This window comes from Cricetulus griseus, chromosome 2 (assembly GCF_003668045.3).
Source record: "Cricetulus griseus strain 17A/GY chromosome 2, alternate assembly CriGri-PICRH-1.0, whole genome shotgun sequence".
In the NCBI taxonomy this organism is placed as follows: Eukaryota; Metazoa; Chordata; class Mammalia; order Rodentia; family Cricetidae; genus Cricetulus; species Cricetulus griseus.
In genome coordinates, this window is record NC_048595.1 from 431,093,728 (window position 1) to 431,111,578 (window position 17,851).

Here is a 17,851-nt window from a genome sequence, read left to right on the forward strand (position 1 = left end):
ATTTTGCAAATGCAGTAATAAATTAAAAGCTTTACATCGCATTCCAACCGCATATAAAGGGTTGATTCAGACCATAGGCCTTCTTCGAGAAGCTAGCATGGCTAGTCTGTATGTTGCTGACTACAAAGACAAACTTTTTATTCTAGTAGCTTAGTTATAAACTAAGCAATCACACTCAATTTTTCTTTTCCTTTTCAGTGGCTAGAGGAATTCAAATGAGCCTAAAAGACCACAGGCCATTGTCTAATTTGTCTAATGTACAGAAGGACAGAGCTGACAGAATTGCTATTGGAATCAATTCGACAGACACACAAAAATGAATTCAGCAGAAAAGGCTTGCCTGTGGCTGTCTTTGGGATTGTTGATTCCTGATACTGTCATTGGCTGTCATCTCTATCCATAAGAAGAAGATTTGGGCCAACTCATTGTTATTCTCACAACTGTCCTAATCTGCGTAAATCAAGAGGCCACAACTAGAATCAACATAAGCCAGGGTGCTCCTCATGTTTTTAAGGGTAGGGACCTCAGCCTGTAGAGCAAACTTCAAGGCACCAGTCAATGGCAGCCTATATGGATTCAACAAAGGCATTAACAGTGATATGTTCACTACAGAGAGGAAGCCCCTCACCCCCCAGCAGAATACGGCCTGCTGGAAATACACAAATGACCCAGAGTTCTTCTGATGTAACTGAAACAGGCTCATTTATGATCGTAAACAGCCTTGAGTCTTCGTAAACATATGGGGCTTCTCAAGCCCTGAGAATGAGCTCATGGGCCACTTTAGAAAAGAACCAGAAAGATGTAGGGCTTTGGCGAGACAGCCACTTTCATACGGAACGTGTCTCCATCCCAGCTTTGTTTGACACCCAACAAATCTCTTTAATCAAAATCACCCCTCTTTCTTCCATGGATGAGTTTCTGGAGAGTGTGAAGGAAGGAAGTGCTCCTTAGGGAACTGGGTTAGTGTGGCAGACCACCTGTTTGTCTGGTTCTTGGAAGCAATAAAAGGTAAGCTGAGGGTACAGCATTGGACCAGCAATCTGTGTGTCAAATGTGCAAAATAAATGGCTTATCAATAATACTAGCTTTAAATAGCTTCTGAATGTTTACCCAAAATGTCCAGAAATAAAAGCAGGGGAGGGATGTGGGGGAGCACAAAAATTTCCATAGAAAAGCACCTATTGTAAATATTTGTAATAGTTTATTTTAATGGCTGTAGTCTATCCATAGAATAAGCTGATCTGTGGCACGTTCTTCCTTACTTAAGAACAAGCCACCACCATCCTGCCTTGCAGCTAAAGAATGTGAGATCATAATTAACTCTGTAGTCAAAAGAAAAACACAAGCAAAATCAAAAGCAGTCTTGACTTTAAGGTAAACATATTAACCCTTAGCTGCTTCACCTTAATAAGCTTCAGCATTAACGAATGTTTGTCAAAAGAAACTGTGTTGAGCGATTGAAATCTAATTTGAAATGGGACCACGATAGTCTAATACATATATGCATGAAATGGAGAAACTGCCTAATAAGCATAGCTGACACCAGATATGCAATTTACATACATTACACACTAATAATCTCAATTTTAATATTCTTCTTTAAAAACAACTGGATGGGTATTTGAGGTGAGGGCTTCCTTTTGTGAAATGTGAATGAGAACAGAAGTCGGTCCTGGCATCTTACACCGTCAATCGCCATCTCATTAGTTTGGAGATCCAGTCACTCTTTCTGGTTATGTTTCAGGCCTGGGATCTTAACACTACAAGTGTGTGACAGTCCAACCAGACTGAGATGGATGATCAACAGATCTGATGAGATCCACAGACCAACCCTTTCTTCCGGAGGTGCTGAGTGCCAAAAGGACATTCGAGCATTTTCAAGCTGGTGGACAATTCTTTATGAGAATTTTCCCCCTTGGTAGATTAGCTGTAAAACAGGACAGGTGTACTAGTTATTCGATTACATCTTCCCCAAGACCTGAACAAAATTTGAAAGGCAGCCTCTGTGTGTAGCTTTGACCTCAGAATTTGTTGGTAACAGTTAAATGTTCTCTAAAACAAAACTTTTTTTGTAATTTAAGCCTATTTTCTTATTTTGTCATTGGTTTCACTCATAAGTAAGAATGAAGTCCTGCCTGTCTGCTCTAAACATAAAATATGCTCATAATGACCCAGATTCATACCAAATGTAGTTTTAAGTGTTGCTGGATTGAGTGGGTCTCAGAATTTATGGCCTCTGTAGTTGCAAACAGGACTTCCTCCTTTTAAGAAGGAGGAGGCTTTAAACCGAGTGTAGGAAAGCTTCTTGCATATCAAATGGCTCCATAGGGGGAAAAAAAACCCTCAGTGATATAAGAGTAAATGAATCAAAACCATATGGATCAAATGTTCCCTGAAATGCACAGTTTGAAAAATTAAGGAGAAAAAGTGCTTGGCAAAAAAAATGTGTTTTAGGTTTTACCAAACCTAAAACATTTGAAGAATCATTTGCAATTGCTGATGAGCCCTAAATGCTGCCAAGTTGGCCCATTTTCATAGATGACAGAGCAACAGAGAATTTCCCCAGACCCCCTGCAACCAGTGATAGTGTTTTTCACTCAAGTGCTTGTTGGAAGCTGTCGGCAAATACTGCAAAGTTTATAGAAATAGGTGGAGGTGGGGCATGAAATTATGCAAGTTTGTTAATCTAATTGTCCGTTTTGGGGGTGTTAGCTATGTGTGTTTTGGGGGTGGGGAAGCACTCAGGGTACTATTTCATGCAAAGGAAAGTTAATTAAAAGAACATGGGCCACGCGTTAATAAGCCTCGTGTCTTGAGTGTGTGGTAATCTTTCCTTGCAATCCGACTTCCTAGTCAGTGTCCTCTGTCTCGACCACATGTGTGTAAGATACTGAAACCAGTGTCTGTGTGTGTGGATTCTGTATTGTCCTTGCAGCAAGAGAATATAACCCTTCAAAAGACAGATGCTGCTACCAGGGAAAGGTCTCACTAGGGTGAGTTGGGTGGTCTTCTCAGGGCATACTGGAGCCTCATTCTGAGCCCCATCTCCTGGAAAGGTTAAATATGTCAGACAGCTATGCAGAATGTAGGAAATATTGAGGTTTTAACCTGCCCTGCCCCTGTCTATCTCTGAGAATCTTGCCTCAAGTGTCCTGACAGATCCAGCCTTTACTAGCAAATGGGAGGCCAGCCCTCCATTTGTGAAACCATTTGACCAGGCTCTGCAAGACAAGCAGGTCAAGGGCAGTGGCCCACACTAGTAACAAAAACATGTAATCTGTGTTCAAAGAAGGGCAGATAGAGAGAGAGTGGGGTATCATTTGGCAAATGATGTGTCTGCCGATTCTTATCAAAAAGCTAGAAATCAACCAATCATAGTGGCTTGTATTTCCAGTAATAGAAGACTAAGGTGGAAAGATTACTAAAGTCCCAGGCCTACCTGGTATAGAGTGAGACCTTATGTCAAGAGAGAGAGAAAAAAGCCATGAAACAAAAAACAAACATAATACTAGAAAAATCCCTTTATACATTGGTTCTCATTCATTCTGTTACTCCCTGCCAGTTTGAATAGGACGATATGCCAACATTGGTGATACTGGAGAAAATGTCAAATAAAATACACAAATATTTTAAATATGCCAAATAGACTCTACCAAAGAAAGCTACAATGAATTGGCCACAATAATTCAATGGACATTCCATCAGATGTAAAATCATATACTACCATCTATCTCAATTTTTAGAAAGATGCAAAAAGAACTCAAAGTCAATGTACAAAAAAATCATGAGTGGTTGTCCTGAAAAACTTCTATACAGTCAATGTGGAATGTTTTTTATTACTGGTAGAAATTAAAAGACGAATGAAAATCAGTCAGGCTTATCAAAAAAAATTCTAAATTAATCTAACTTAACTGGAGAGAAGACCCAGAAGTTATGAGTTCTGACTGCTCTTGCAGAGGACCCAGGTTCAGTTTCCAGCACCCATGTGGTGACACACCAATGTCTGTTACTGCAGTTCCAGGGGATTCAACACCCTCTTCTGACCTCTGCAAATACCAGGAATACATGTGGTACACAAACATCCATGCAGGGAAAACACTCATGCACGTAAAATAAAATGAATAAATCTAAAACCAAAATCTAAATTCAATCCCCAGGACTGAAAAAATAAAAAGCTTAGGAAACTAATCTCTATTAATATTTTCAAATGTGACTAAAATCCTGTCTCCGATTTGTTTCAAAGTGTGCTTCCTTTCTTCTCAATAATAGCTAGATCCTAAACCAACAGCCAGGAATCCTGGATTCTAATTCCAGCCCCCTTATACTAATGGTGGATTACAACCGATGACTCCTGCCCTTGAATTGCCTGCTCAACCAGGGACAAGACAGAGATGGAGGAAGTAGGAGAGCAACGGGTGAATAAGAGAAGTAACAGGTACCCAATTTTTGGAATCACATGATCCGATCAGTATACCAATAGCGTGACCTCTGCAAAGCAGAAGCTACAGGCCATAGCTATCTTTTTATTTTCACTTCGGGTACAGCTGAAACAAGTTGTTAGGAATGGGCTTGTCATAACTTTCTTTATACTGGTTTCTCATAAAGCCAGACAAGCAAAACCACTGTAGGCATCTTTTACCTCATAAGCAACCAGTCCAAAGGGCTGTAGAAATCTGAGTTCTAGTCTCCATTTTCTCCTTCATTATTTTATAAATGTGTTTGGATGATGCAGATCCACTTTCGCCCTGTCTCATCCTTAACTTTGCTTGAGGGACACTATTCTCTCTTTTCTGGATCTTTGGGAAGGCTGTAAGAACTAAGACAGCACGGAACCCTACTGGTAGTCTACAGTAGAAACACAAAATACACTACTTATTCACAAATGCAAGTACAGAACTGAAATAGTACGTAAGATGAACTGAAGAAATACAGGGGGGAAGTTTCCTGCAAGATTTTTCCATTGCTGGATATGAAAATGACCCCACCATGGCACCAACTCTGAAGTCACTGACAGTTGAGAACTGACGGTTTTCTTGAAGGTGAGCTTTGGCGGCTCACATCCCCTTAGGTAATACTGCTATAACATTATTCCCAGTCCACTGTGTGCAAGAAACTAACCATTTCAAATACAGAATTAGAGTTTGTGTTATTTTCATTACGGTTCAAGAGAATGAGGTTCTTAGGCCTTCTGATGGAATCCTGCCTCTCACAGAAGCAGCTCGGGTCACACATTACTCCTGTGGAAACTTTCCAACAAATCAAAAAGCTGTTCTCTGTGGGGTGGTTCAGTGGTTAAGAGCACTGGCTACTCTTCCAGATGACCTGGGTTCAATTCCCAGCACACACATGGCAGCTCACACCTGCCTGTAACGCCTATGGAGGGAATCTGACATCCTCACCCAGACATACATGCACGCAAAAACAGAGTACACATAAAATAAAGTAAATGAGTAAAAACTAAAAAGCTGTTTTCTGGCACCCAAGTGACTGGCTGATGTTCAAACTTGCTGAACCTTTACATGCTGCTTCTAAACTCTGGAAGAAGTTTCTACACAAGGAATTGAGGGTTATAAATGAGTGTTACAAAGCTGGCTCTTTTAGTGGAAGCCTGTCATTGTCATGTAAAATCGCATCCCCAAATGCCAGGACTTGGAAATCAAAGGAGCTGGAAGTCCTGTAGGAAGGCTTCCATTGTTTTCATGTTGTTATTTTCCTGCTGAGGGTTTAAAGCCACCTCTTACTTTTTTTTTTTTTAAGCCCAAGATGTGCTATAGGAATCTATAAAACTTAATTACATTTACTGTTACAAAAAAGGATTTATGAACTTTTGCCTGGAGGCGGAAATGTTTATTTCATTGCCTTTGCCATCCAGTCTTTTCAACTCCTGTGGCTTTGAACTCCTCAGCTGCTCGGAGTTATCACCATTACACAGAGCCCAAGAGCTCCACTCCGAAGACGCACACCACAAGTTGAAGAAGCTGGGGAAGGCAAAGATATATGAGTCGTTATTTTGGCCACCCTTTGTGCCATTAAAATCTCATTTTCTGCCTATTAGAATACCCTCTCAGTGCTTAGGCAGCGGTGATAGCCCGTGATTAGTGTGTAATTGAGTATAATTGTCTTTTCACTTTTCATTTGTGTCATTCTGAGTTTCTCTCTGTTTTTCTAACCAGCAAGAGGAGAAAAGAGGTAGAGAAAAGATAAAGCTGTTAAAACTCTCACTCTCGGCCCCAAAGAGATCCTCGATTGCAATTATAGATTGCAATCCCTTTGTGACATTTCTCCAAATTTAGTGGGTGGCTCTCCTTGCCACCTGGGCCAACTGCTCTCTCTCTCTAATAAAATCAAGCTATCTGTATTTAAACAACTACTAATAATGTCAAGTTCAGACAGATGCCACGTGTAGGAAATTTAACCATCCTTCTGACATGCAATTATCAGGGCAATTTATTAATGCAATCCCCCAAGAAAAACTCATAGTCCAACGCAAATTAGAAAAACAATTACAATGTCCAAATATTTATATAGTCCCAAAGACTAGCAATTCTCCTAATTTGTGTTCCTATAACTCATTCATTCCAGGTTCTGCAGTCTTCAGCTGGGTCTTTCTCTCTCTCTCTCTCTCTCTCTCTCTCTCTCTCTCTCTCTCTCTCTCTCTTCCTTTCTCTCTCTCTGCCTCCCTCCTTTTCTCCCTTCCTCTCCTCCTCCCTCTCCTACTAACCCACTTCTCTCCTTTCCTTTTTCCCCTCTGCTTCTTCACTTCCCCCTCTCTCTCTACACAAATTTTTCTGCTTCCTCTCCAATTGTTATGCCAGAGCTTGGGTGTTTTCTGATGAGGATTTTTCCTCAAAATTCTGTCAGCTGACCAAACACCATTTGAAACAGACAAACAAACAAAAGCCAAAAGAAAAGAAACCCTGGCAAGTTTGGGGACTTTCAACCAAAGCTCAGAGCTAAGGAGAGGGAAGGCATAGGACAAATGCCTTGACAGCTAAGTATAAACACAGAGTCTCCATGATTGCATTAGAAGTCACTTGAATTTTAAGTCTAAGCTATAACTTTTGATGCCTCCAGTAGAAAGGGAAGAAAGAAAGGAAATTCGAAAACTGAAATCATGTGGCTTGTATAAAGAATACATTATGGTTTACATTTGGCAATTCATTTACCGCTGCCTCAGGGAATTGACTATTTGGTTCTGGTAACGGCAAATCATCTGTCTAGAAACACAGGACTGACCTGAGGTGAAAGGCCATTGCCAATGGCGGGGTTCATGGGGTTGGAGGGCCCCGACGGAGGCACAAAGCTATCTGTATAGCTTGAAAATCCATGCCTGGTGCTGGGGAGGCAGTAGGCAGAGCTGCTGTCTGGGTTCGAAGGAATACTGCTTTGGTGTACCGTGCTCGGAGGAAGTGGTTGAGGTCTGTGAACGGTGCTGCTAGGATCTGACACAGCTGAAACAAAGAAGAGGACCAACCATGATGCTCTCTAGTAGACCATGATGCTCTCTGGTAGGCCAGCAGAGCAAGTTCAATGCAAAAGTTCCCACTAGTAGTTACCCATTTGGTCAGATGCTATCAGACTTCCAAGTGTATTTCTTACTGTTCAGTTGCAAAACCACCCAACAAATAAGTTACATCTATCTATCTTGGCATAAACTCCCAGGTCACACACACCTGGAATATGATCACAGATACTACACTAGCAATACTAACAAGCCAATTTGGGTAGTGAACACAATATGATCACTACAAGTTCCAAATTTCTCATCAAATGTGCTCTTAAAGCATTAATGCATGAATAGAACATCAGAGTTTAGAATGTTGGAAACACTGTCTTGAACACCCCTAAAATAATAGTCTTACAATTTAACATTATCCCATTTCCCTCTTGCCCTAACAAATTATGACTTTACCAAAGCTTACGTTCCTTGAATTACTATTGCAACTAGTTATGATCCTTGAACCTCAGTTGAATGAAACCAGGAATATAAATACAGTGCTTAGTTTTTAACAAAAGGGGGATGGGCGACCCCATGTTTCTTTGGGAAAGTTGCATTGTTTTTAAACACTGAAATAGTGCTTCATCACAGCACATTTTATCTAAAGAACTTCAAATATAGCACAAACTGCTTCTGAGACATGGCAGGTATGCATAGGGAAAGCTAATGTCATATGATTGGCACACCAACAGCATCACAGGCATAATTCACTGTGTAAATCAGCCAATGGGAAGCAGTTGGGAGTTATATCCTTATCATCCTGTTTTTCTTCCTAGGTACCTTGTGGAATAGACGTGGGCTGGTAAGAAGTCTCCGACAGCTGGTATGTTGGCAGGGTCGGCATGGCTGTGGGAGGGAATCCCCCCGGAATGAGATGGTTGAAAGCCATCAGTTGATTGGCCCCAGCTTGCTTCCTCCATCTTGCACGGCGGTTGCTAAACCAGACCTATGGATTTAATTTAAAATTTGAGGATTTCACTGATGAAATAATAGTACATTCTTAATAAATTTTTCATGCTAAAACAGATTAAAGGCCCCTTACTGACAGGGCAAATGCAGCCAAGAGCCCTCTGTCTTCTGTAATATGTTGGGGTGAAAGAAGAGTTAAATGTCAGAGGTCAAGAAAGGGGCTCCAGGGACCCTATGTGGACTTGCATCAATAAAGCTGATAATGGCCCTGGGCTGAGACTTCCAAGCAGGGTTCAAAAGAGTAAGCATTCTTTACTACTACCACCAATGCCATTGCACCCTCATACCATAGCCTTCCAGGAAATCCATGAGGCACTTGGACACCCCTACATACCAACATTCACACATATGGCACATGTCCTAAATTTGACCTTGCCAATTATATACACCAAGCCTTAGGCTTTATATTCATATTAGTCTATTTCTGTCTATCTATAATCAGTGTAAGTACAGGTCCTAGACCAGTGGTTCTCAACCTTCCTAATGCTGGGACCCTGTAATACAGTTCCTTATGTTGTGGTGACCCCCGAGCATAAAAGTGTTTTCATTGCTACCTCATAACTGTAATTTTGCTACTGTTGTGAATCATAATGTAAATATCTGTGCTTTCTGATTATCTTAGACAAACCTTATGAAAGGGCCATTTGACCCTCCCCCATAGAGGTCATGACCCACACATTGAGAACCACTTCTCTAGATAGTCACATTGAACACAAATTCATACAAGTAAAGACATTTTACCATATTTTTCAAAGTGTGAGACATCACACTCATCTCAATTACAATAGCTGCTGATGAAGAGCTTCAAAGAAAAAAAGGGAAACATTTTGTAATATATTATGCACTGTAATGCCCTGTGCTGAGCATTATACTAATCACCTCTGTTCAGAAGAATCTGTTGGAAATTAATCTGTCTTCCACTAATTCAAAGCCCCACTCTTCTTGTGTGTCAATGGAGAACAGAAATAGATACCAGCCAGAAATCTAACTGAGTGTCTACCGTGTTGAATGGTGTTATACAGGCTTCTAATACACTTCAAGATCTTACCCAACTATGATTTAAATCTGTATAACTAAGATGTAAAACTTGGAGTAAATTTTCCAGGGTGCACACATAGTATTTGCCACACAACAAGAGAAGACTTCTACCAACCAAAAGCTTCATCATTTTTATAGAAAGTTCACTGAAACTTAACAGGGAGAAACACATAGCACTGGAGGTCGAAGGGGTAGGAGAGGATGTGATGGGAGTGTGGCATTCAGGCAGCGTCCTTCACAGAGCCCAGAAGAATTGCTCACAGGACACAGAAGCTCTGGGTTAGAAAGTCACAGAATCAGAAAAACTTTAGAGTGAGGACAAAGTTTCTGCTCATTTTAAAAGTTGGGTGTAATTGTCGCAAGGAGTATCTCTCTAGATAGGGGTCACATTAGAGAATATAAAGATGTGACCAGCCTGACTAAGAAAAGAGAATTCGGCTGGAAAAGTCCTTGCCTAGAACGTCCACGGGTGATAACTTGCAAGAGTCCATTCCCTCCACTTTATGGGTTCCAGGGCTTGAACTCATGTCATCAGTCATCATGCTTGGTGGCAAGCACCTTTACCCACTGAGCCATCTCACCAGCCCCAAATATTATCTCTTAATACTCCTTGTGTTTCCAGGGGGAAAATAAGGTAATCCAGTGTTTTCCCATATTGATAAGTAATTGAGTTATCGATCTACTTAATTTAATAAATTGCCACTAGTGTCATGGAAAGAAAAGCAAGGAAGAGCTTGGCATCCTCTGTATTAGTGGAAGAGCCTAGGGGTGAGAATTCATGCTTGAAAGTACTTAGCCTCCCACCCACTGTAGTCAGACTTTGCATGCTAAAGAGGCAAGTTTGAAAGACCCTTCTGGTTCAAGGAAGGCTGTTCCATCACTTGCTTAAAGTCAACTGCATGCCACAGAGTTCCAGATTTCTGTGCTACCCTGGAAGAAGTGAACTCCTAGATGATCTGAGGTGACTTCATTCACATAGTCACCACCCTGAATTCCAGTGCACCCTTCATGAAGCACTCAGAGATCTGCACTTTGATGTTGCTGAAGCTTGTTGCCCAGCTCTCTTCCCGTGGTCTTCTCTAAGCTTTAGATAAGCAAGCCAGCTTGGACTGAACAGGGTTGGCTAGGCCTAAGCTCTCCATGAAGCTCAGCATACCACAGTGTCAAAAGCCATTCTACTAATGGCATAAACCAAAGCTGAAAAGAAATCTAAAGCCTGTGTGGTCGCACACATCTTTAATCCCAGCCGAGGTAGGTGGATCTCTGTGAGTTCAAGGCCAGTTTAGTCTACAAAGTGAGTTTTCCAGGACAGTCAAAGCTATATTTTTTTTCCTGTCTCAGAAAAAAAAAAGAAGAAGAAAAGAAAAAAAGAAATGTAGAGGTTATCTTTGCTCAAATAATGATGAACAAATATCATCACTTTCCACAATTACCATCAAACGACAGAATCCAAAACAAACTAAGTGGCTATGGATTTGAAGTTTGTGCTCATTTGATTTTTCCAGACTGATACTAGTAAGTACTGAAGATGCAGCATAAACCCATGAGAGGTTTATTTTAAAATGTTTATGTTTATTGTATAGTACCTGTTATAGCTACAATTTAAAAAAAAAACTGACAGGAAGGAGCTAGGAGTACACATCAATGGTAAAGAATTTTTCTAGCTCCAGGCATTGGTGGCGCACGTCTTTAATCCCAGAACTTGGGAGGCAGAGGCAGGCGGATCTCTGTGAGTTCAAGACCAGCCTGGTCTGGTTTTCAGAGTGAGTATCAGGATAGGCTGCAAAGCTACACAGAGAAACCCTGTCTCAGGGGAAAAAAAAAAAAAAAAAAAAGAATTTTTCTAGCACGCAAAAGGTCTCAGGTTCAAATTCAGTCCTTACAATGAAAAAAAAAATCAAGAAAAGATAGTTAAGAAGTAAATCTTTACTAAAAATAAACTTTCAACAGGAAGTTGGGGGGTTCTCAAAGAAATAGTCCTAATGTTTAAACTGAAGCTCCCTATATCCAGAGTGCTGTTCTAGAGAAAACCAGGCCAGGAGGACCGGCCTACTTGTCTCTGGCCATTTCATCAGAGGTTTCTAATAACCTAGCTAATGCCAACCTTGGTGCTTCTAGACCCACCCATTCCAGCCAGATGCAATACTCAAGGGAAAACGCGCTAATGCTGAAAATGGGATTTAGCCTTTGCCTCCTGTTTCGAAACTCAGGAAGCATCTTCAATTTCCACTTGGAAAAAGAAAAGTTGCCCTTGAAATGACCTTTATTTTAAATACCTTTGTTGACCAAGCTTGGGATACTGGAATGTAGTCATCACCCTATACTTAACTGAAGAAGAAAAACAATCCCTCTACTCAGATGCCTCCAGTAGCATTGAATTATCAATTCCTAACAGGCAATCAACTCATAATCCACTGTATCCTGTGAATGCATAACACAGGATGGCTCCATCCCCAACAGGTCGAGAGAATTTATAACTTTGTTACAATGATTAGCAGTGTTGCCTTATTAGAGGCTGAAGGAATGGCTAGGCAGTTAAAAGCACTGACTGCTCTTGCAGAGGACCCATGTTTAATTCCCATTACCCACGTGATGGCTCACAACTGTTTGCAATTCCAATTGTAGGGAATACAAACCCCTTTTCTGGGTTCCTCATGCACAGGTACTTGTGTGGTACACAGACATTCATACAGGCAACACATTCATACACATAAAAAAATGCAGATATTTCTCCGTATTTTGAAAAGAGTAACCAGAGCAACAGAAACAAACTGGCGTCTGATGTTCCAAGAATGTCTTTGCCAATAAGGCAGAAAGAACAAGGTTTACAAAGTCAGCTACATATCTGTTAAGTATAATTCTATGATCTATAATCAATGTAATTTTATTCTCTCCACATCACCTCTTCTGGCTTTCCCATCACTGCTAACATGCTAAGCAAGTGAGGGCAGGAGGCATACATTGCTTGATAGTCTCCTATCATATACAGTTAATTGCCTGTAATTGTCTGTATAATATCAAATACCTTAAATATTCCCCTAAATCGAGTTTCTATTTCAATTGAATAACAACCTGACTCGTCTTTACCTGTCTACTGAGTTATCAATAAACTTCTTTAAAAATAATCTTTCACATGGATTTCCATAATATTATGACATCCAACAGTTATTTGGAGTAAAATTCAAACCATTCAAAAGTTCCCTATAACATCATAATAACTATGAGGTGAAAAGGATAATGGGTTTCAAAATAAGAATACAATTTTTACAAAATTTCCCTCCGTGAGTAAAGTAACCAAGTTGTTCAGATTCAACCCCGAGTGTGGGATTGGGGTGGAGAAAATTAGTACTTCCACAGTGGAAATGCAGGATTGCTTTTTATTCAGCTAGGCAGGATGTTGACCCGTCAAAAATCAAACACTAGCTCGCTTCTTGCCACCGCTTTGACCTTGAACACTTTGCTTAGTGCCTGTGGAGTTCTGGCTCTCATTTGCTAATTGAGAAATACATAAAACTACTGCAGGCATGTGGCAAAGCACTTAAAAGGATGTTTAGGAGATATTAAGTGTTCAATAAATACTATTAAATTAAAAGCTCACGTGGACTCTTGTCAGAAAACCTAATTAAAGCCTGGCTTGGTATACTTCACTGCACAGTCAACAGCCAAAGCCTTTTGTGCCAATGAGTAAACAGAGAAGTGCCCACAGAACACCTCAAATAATTGAGAGCCAGTTTGACTTGAGTGGTGGCTTAGGTCAAATTTGCTTCCAAGTTTCATGGATTAGTGCTAATTGTCCCGTGGTGTGAGCCTAATTTTACCCATCAATAAATTACTTGTTCACATTTTTGGTTTGTCCTCAAAGGCAGTCTAACCTACATTATTCCAGATGGGTTATTTCAAATGCAATTTGAAAAATGGGAAGGAAAACATAATACTCCATCCTTTGAAAGAGAATTCCACTGGATTGTAAATTGCTTCATTGAACACTAGCTTCTGTGATGTGTACTGCTACCAGGCCAAAGAGAGTGTAGGCCAAGTAGGTAACTTCAGGACATGCTGTTGGTTTCTCTGAACCCTCCCATCTCCTTCCTCTTCGAGTGCCAGCTCTCCTGAGCCCTTCCTCCCATTCTTGCTGCTCCCCAGCTTTAGCCTATGTATGGAGGGAGAGCAGGCAGAGGAAGAGGACAGCCACGTTCTCACACATGTCACAGGTCCATGACACATGCAAGCCCAGTCATCTGCATCTTGATACATCAAGAGAAAGTTCCTGTGGAGAGTGGCAGAGGACTTCAATTTCCTTCCACTCTGGAGTCAGGGTTTTCTATACCTATCCTACCTTCCAAACTGTAGAGGTATGTTAGGTGACTTTAAGACTCTTTTGGGCTCTTCTAGGAATCCCAAACTTATACTATAGAAGGTCCTGCAAGATCTTGTTGCCTAGTAGGGTTTTTTTTTCCTTTTTCTTATTTTATTTTATTTATGTGTATGGGTTTTTGCCTGCCTGTATGTCTGTACACCACATGTATGCCTGGTGTCCAAGGAAGCCAGAAAAGGGCATTGAGTCACCTGAGACTGGAGTTACAGGTGTTATGAGCTGCCAAGTACATGTTGAGAACTGAACTAGGGTCTTCTGTAAGGATACCAAGTGCTCATAACCACTGAACCACCTATATAGCCCCTCACAGTAGCTTTCAGTTTGGGGATATGGGAGAGATGATATTTGAAAATATGAAATCCTGAGACACTGTCCAAAGCTAAAACTTGTGTAGACAGACAGACACATGTGTACACACACACACACACACACACACACACACACACACGTACACACACGTACACACACTCACGTAAACATGCACACACATCTCCCAGATCTCCAGAAATCCATCCATGATTACCCTGGTGATCCTTGAACCCAGACTGAGATAACCTGATATAATTTACCCCATACTTTAAAAAAAGCAAAACTTAAGTCCAAGCTCAACAAGACATTCTTGGCAAACTGGCACCAAAAATGACACCTCCTATCTTCTGGTCAGATGCTGTTCCCGCAGGTACCTGTCCTCTTGACAGTAAGAAACTTGCCTACTTCATTCTGAGATGGAATGCTAAAATATTTGCATGCCATAAATATTTGCAAATAGTTCTGTCTCAATAAAACCTTCATGCTCCCATTATTTGCTTATGAACAGCTATCCAAAGATCAGCAATTGATCTGTCTTTGGTTTTTTTGTTTGGTTTTCTTTTCTTGTGATTCCTCTTTCCTCCTTCCTCTTCTTCTGACATTATTTCTAGATGGAGCCTTCACTGCACAACAGAGAATCTTAGCTTGCTGTGTGCTCAGATTTGGCAGTGAGAAACCCAAGTGTCCAAATGAATTTCTATGCAACTCTGACAAAGACCTAAGTTATTACAGCTTTAGTTTCATCTCTATCCAGAAGAGACTGGAAATATTTTTCCTCAACGGGCTAAAACATGGAATGTAGACATGGTTTGGGCTTTGAGGGTTTGAGGTTTGGTTTCTCCCAGGTGCCCCCAAATTAAAGTAACTCACACTCTCTGGCTATCATTCAAAGTGAGTTGACTTAGCTACCGCTTTCCCAGCTCTTCCCAAGGACTCCAGCATTTTCTGCTGGCATTTTAATCAGTGATTAACTGCTCGCTTCTTTTTCCTGCTGGGTTAAGTAAAAGATCCATATGCTGGTTGTTCTAGGGAATTTGTTAGGCTGTAGATCATAGCCTGGTGCAAGACATGATGTGTCTCAAGGGAGCTAAAGAAGCCATAAGGAATGTAAAGAGTCACCGGGTTAAAGCCACATTAAGACAGCTGTTACTTTAATGAGGGCCCTGCTTTGGAGGGGAGGTGACCATATAGAAAAATATGAACCTCTTTTTATTGGTTTGATCCCATGTCCTCTGAAAGTTAATAGGCTATTATTATTGTACTCTGGCATTCACTGAGCCAGATGAGAATATTGGGGACTGTACAAGCTATGTGGGTTTGAAACTTATTCTGTCTCCTCTTCATTTTTAGCAAAGACAAGAATGAGATAGAGCAAGGATGAACATGCTTCAGATTTTCACTCTTCTTTGTCTCGTCATTCTGAAGTTTAGTTTTTATTCACACTACATTCAGACTGATTAGGGATCAGTCTTTAGAGCCCATCAGTACACAGGCTTGGCCAGCCATGAAGCACAAGAGCTAAAAACTGAAATAGAGTGGACATTCAATGGGAAATCACTGGACCTCACCTTGCATTTAAACTGGGCAATTACAGGACTCTAACAGAAGCAAAATAGATGTGATATGTCTTTTGATTCATTTTATATCTGTGGCTATAGTATTACAGGATCAGAGAACTATTCCTGCCCTCAATCCATTTCACTGGGATACAGAGTAAAAGCATCCTAGTTTATGGCTAAAGAAGATGGTTTCTGTCCTGTGCAGAGGAGCACTCTGTCCCAGTGAAATGGGTAGAAGAATTCAACTGCCCCCCCCCTCTCTCTCTCTGTGTGTGTGTGTGTGTGTGTGTGTGTGTGTGTGTGTGTGTGTGTGTGTGTGTGTCTGTGTATGTTTCACATGGAGAAGTCCATACATCTGTGTTCATGTTCATGTGAAAGTCCAAGATTCATGTTCAGAATCATCTTCAATCTCTTCCACCTTATCCACTGAGGTAGTGCCTCTCAGTCGAAAAGCTTGTCAATAGGACTAGTCTGGTGCCAACCAGCTTTCTGTGGTGATGCCCCATCTCCTCCCTCTGAGGCTGAAATAACAGACATGCCGCCATGCCCAACAGCATCTACATGGGTTCTGGGGATCCTGCTATAGATCTCATCGTGGCTCAGTAAGTGCCTTAACCACTGAGAAATCTCCCCAGATCAGTACTTCCAATGTCAGTCTCCAGAAACCTGGTATGTCTGTGGCTCTTCTCTTCACCCTTCCAACTCACCTGAAACTCTTACAACAGCTGCCTACCTTCTACCATCATCCCAGCCTTGCCAATACCATGATCTACTTCTTGCCACAGCCGTCAGTGTTCTTTATGAATGGGAGCCAAACAGCATGATAGCTAAGCCTTCACAGGATGTCCTGGGCCTGGCTCTGCACCCATCCTTCTCCTTCCCTTCCTCTACTCATACTCCAACCAGAAGTGACTAGTCTCTGATCTCTCCAGAATGCCCAGATGGAAACTGAGTGGTCATCTTACATGTAGCCCAGGCACTTCAAACCCTGGCCCTTTGTTGTGCCCTAGGATGAAGATGTTCCCCTTCCCATCTCTGACAAATAAATATCTGACCTACATTTTTCTTATTTTCTCCAAGATCCCATCTTTTCTTTACCGACACCCGCACAATGCATTTCTATTGGCACTTGACACATCTGCTTTGTTTGTGATTATTTGTAGGGTGACTTCATTATCCCTATTGGACTAGTTCTCTTCAGGAACTACTAGTCCATCTCTTCACCCCTTGACTGTTCTGGTATGACAGATCATATGGAAGGCTGAATAAAGCAGTCCCTCTCTCTAGACTCTGCAGCTGGAAGATGCTGTTTCAATAGACAAGGTAATGTACTGGACAGGTGAAAGTGTTGATAAGGGACCATGTCAACAACTGAGTAACTCATTGACAAAGTACCAGCCTGACTTTGAACATGAAATGCTGGATGTGTCACATGGCATTTCCCTACAGAGAAAATCAACTTCTGGGATGATAAGGAGTTCTGGAAATTCCTTAGTCCTTGGTAATGTACCCAAAAATTGAAGTGAAAGTCCACCACTGTTTATGAAAACATTATTGTACACTCAAGAGAAACATGCTAACTTAAATAGCTTCTTCTAGAAACTTCCTAAGAGTTGAAAAAATAAGTCAGGGCTTGAGAAGTGGCTCAGCTGGTTAAAGGTGCTTGAAACCAAGCTTGATCTAAGTTCAATCCTTAGAACCCACATGGAGGAAGGATAAACTGAATCCCATAAATTGTCCTCTGACCTCCACATGTAACACACACACACAGCACACACAGAGAGAGCACATATACATACACCACAGACCACACACACACACACACACACAACACATACAACATGTACACACATACCGCACACACAAGCACACCATATATTCATACCACATACTCTCTCTCTCTCTCTCTCTCTCTCTCTCTCTCTCTCTCTCTCTCTCACACACACACACACACACACACACACACACACAGTCATGTAAAAAAAAGAGAGAGAGAGAATTAAACATGATTTCCTAGTTTTCTTTCTGTTGCCATGATAAACACGACCAAAGCAACTTGGGAATGAAAAAACTTATTTCATCTATGCTTTGCAGTCCATCATC

At 41.1% G+C, this 17,851-nt stretch overlaps 1 protein-coding gene across 3 annotated transcripts in view; it reads right to left on the minus strand.

Moving 5' to 3' along the window:
* The window catches only part of LOC100762293 (paired box protein Pax-3), a 95,866-nt gene that overhangs the window by 12,745 nt on the left and 65,270 nt on the right, over positions 1 to 17,851 (minus strand). For 2 of the 3 annotated variants that reach the window (XM_027397332.2, XM_027397331.2), the window contains exons 6-7: positions 8,279 to 8,444; positions 7,237 to 7,451 (exon numbers count right to left, since the gene is read on the minus strand). In XM_027397332.2, coding sequence (XP_027253133.1) covers positions 7,237 to 7,451; positions 8,279 to 8,444 — 381 coding nt within the window. Of the gene's footprint in view, positions 1 to 1,211; positions 1,928 to 7,236; positions 7,452 to 8,278; positions 8,445 to 17,851 lie in introns of those variants that run through there. The other variant, XM_027397333.2, reaches the window with a different exon arrangement.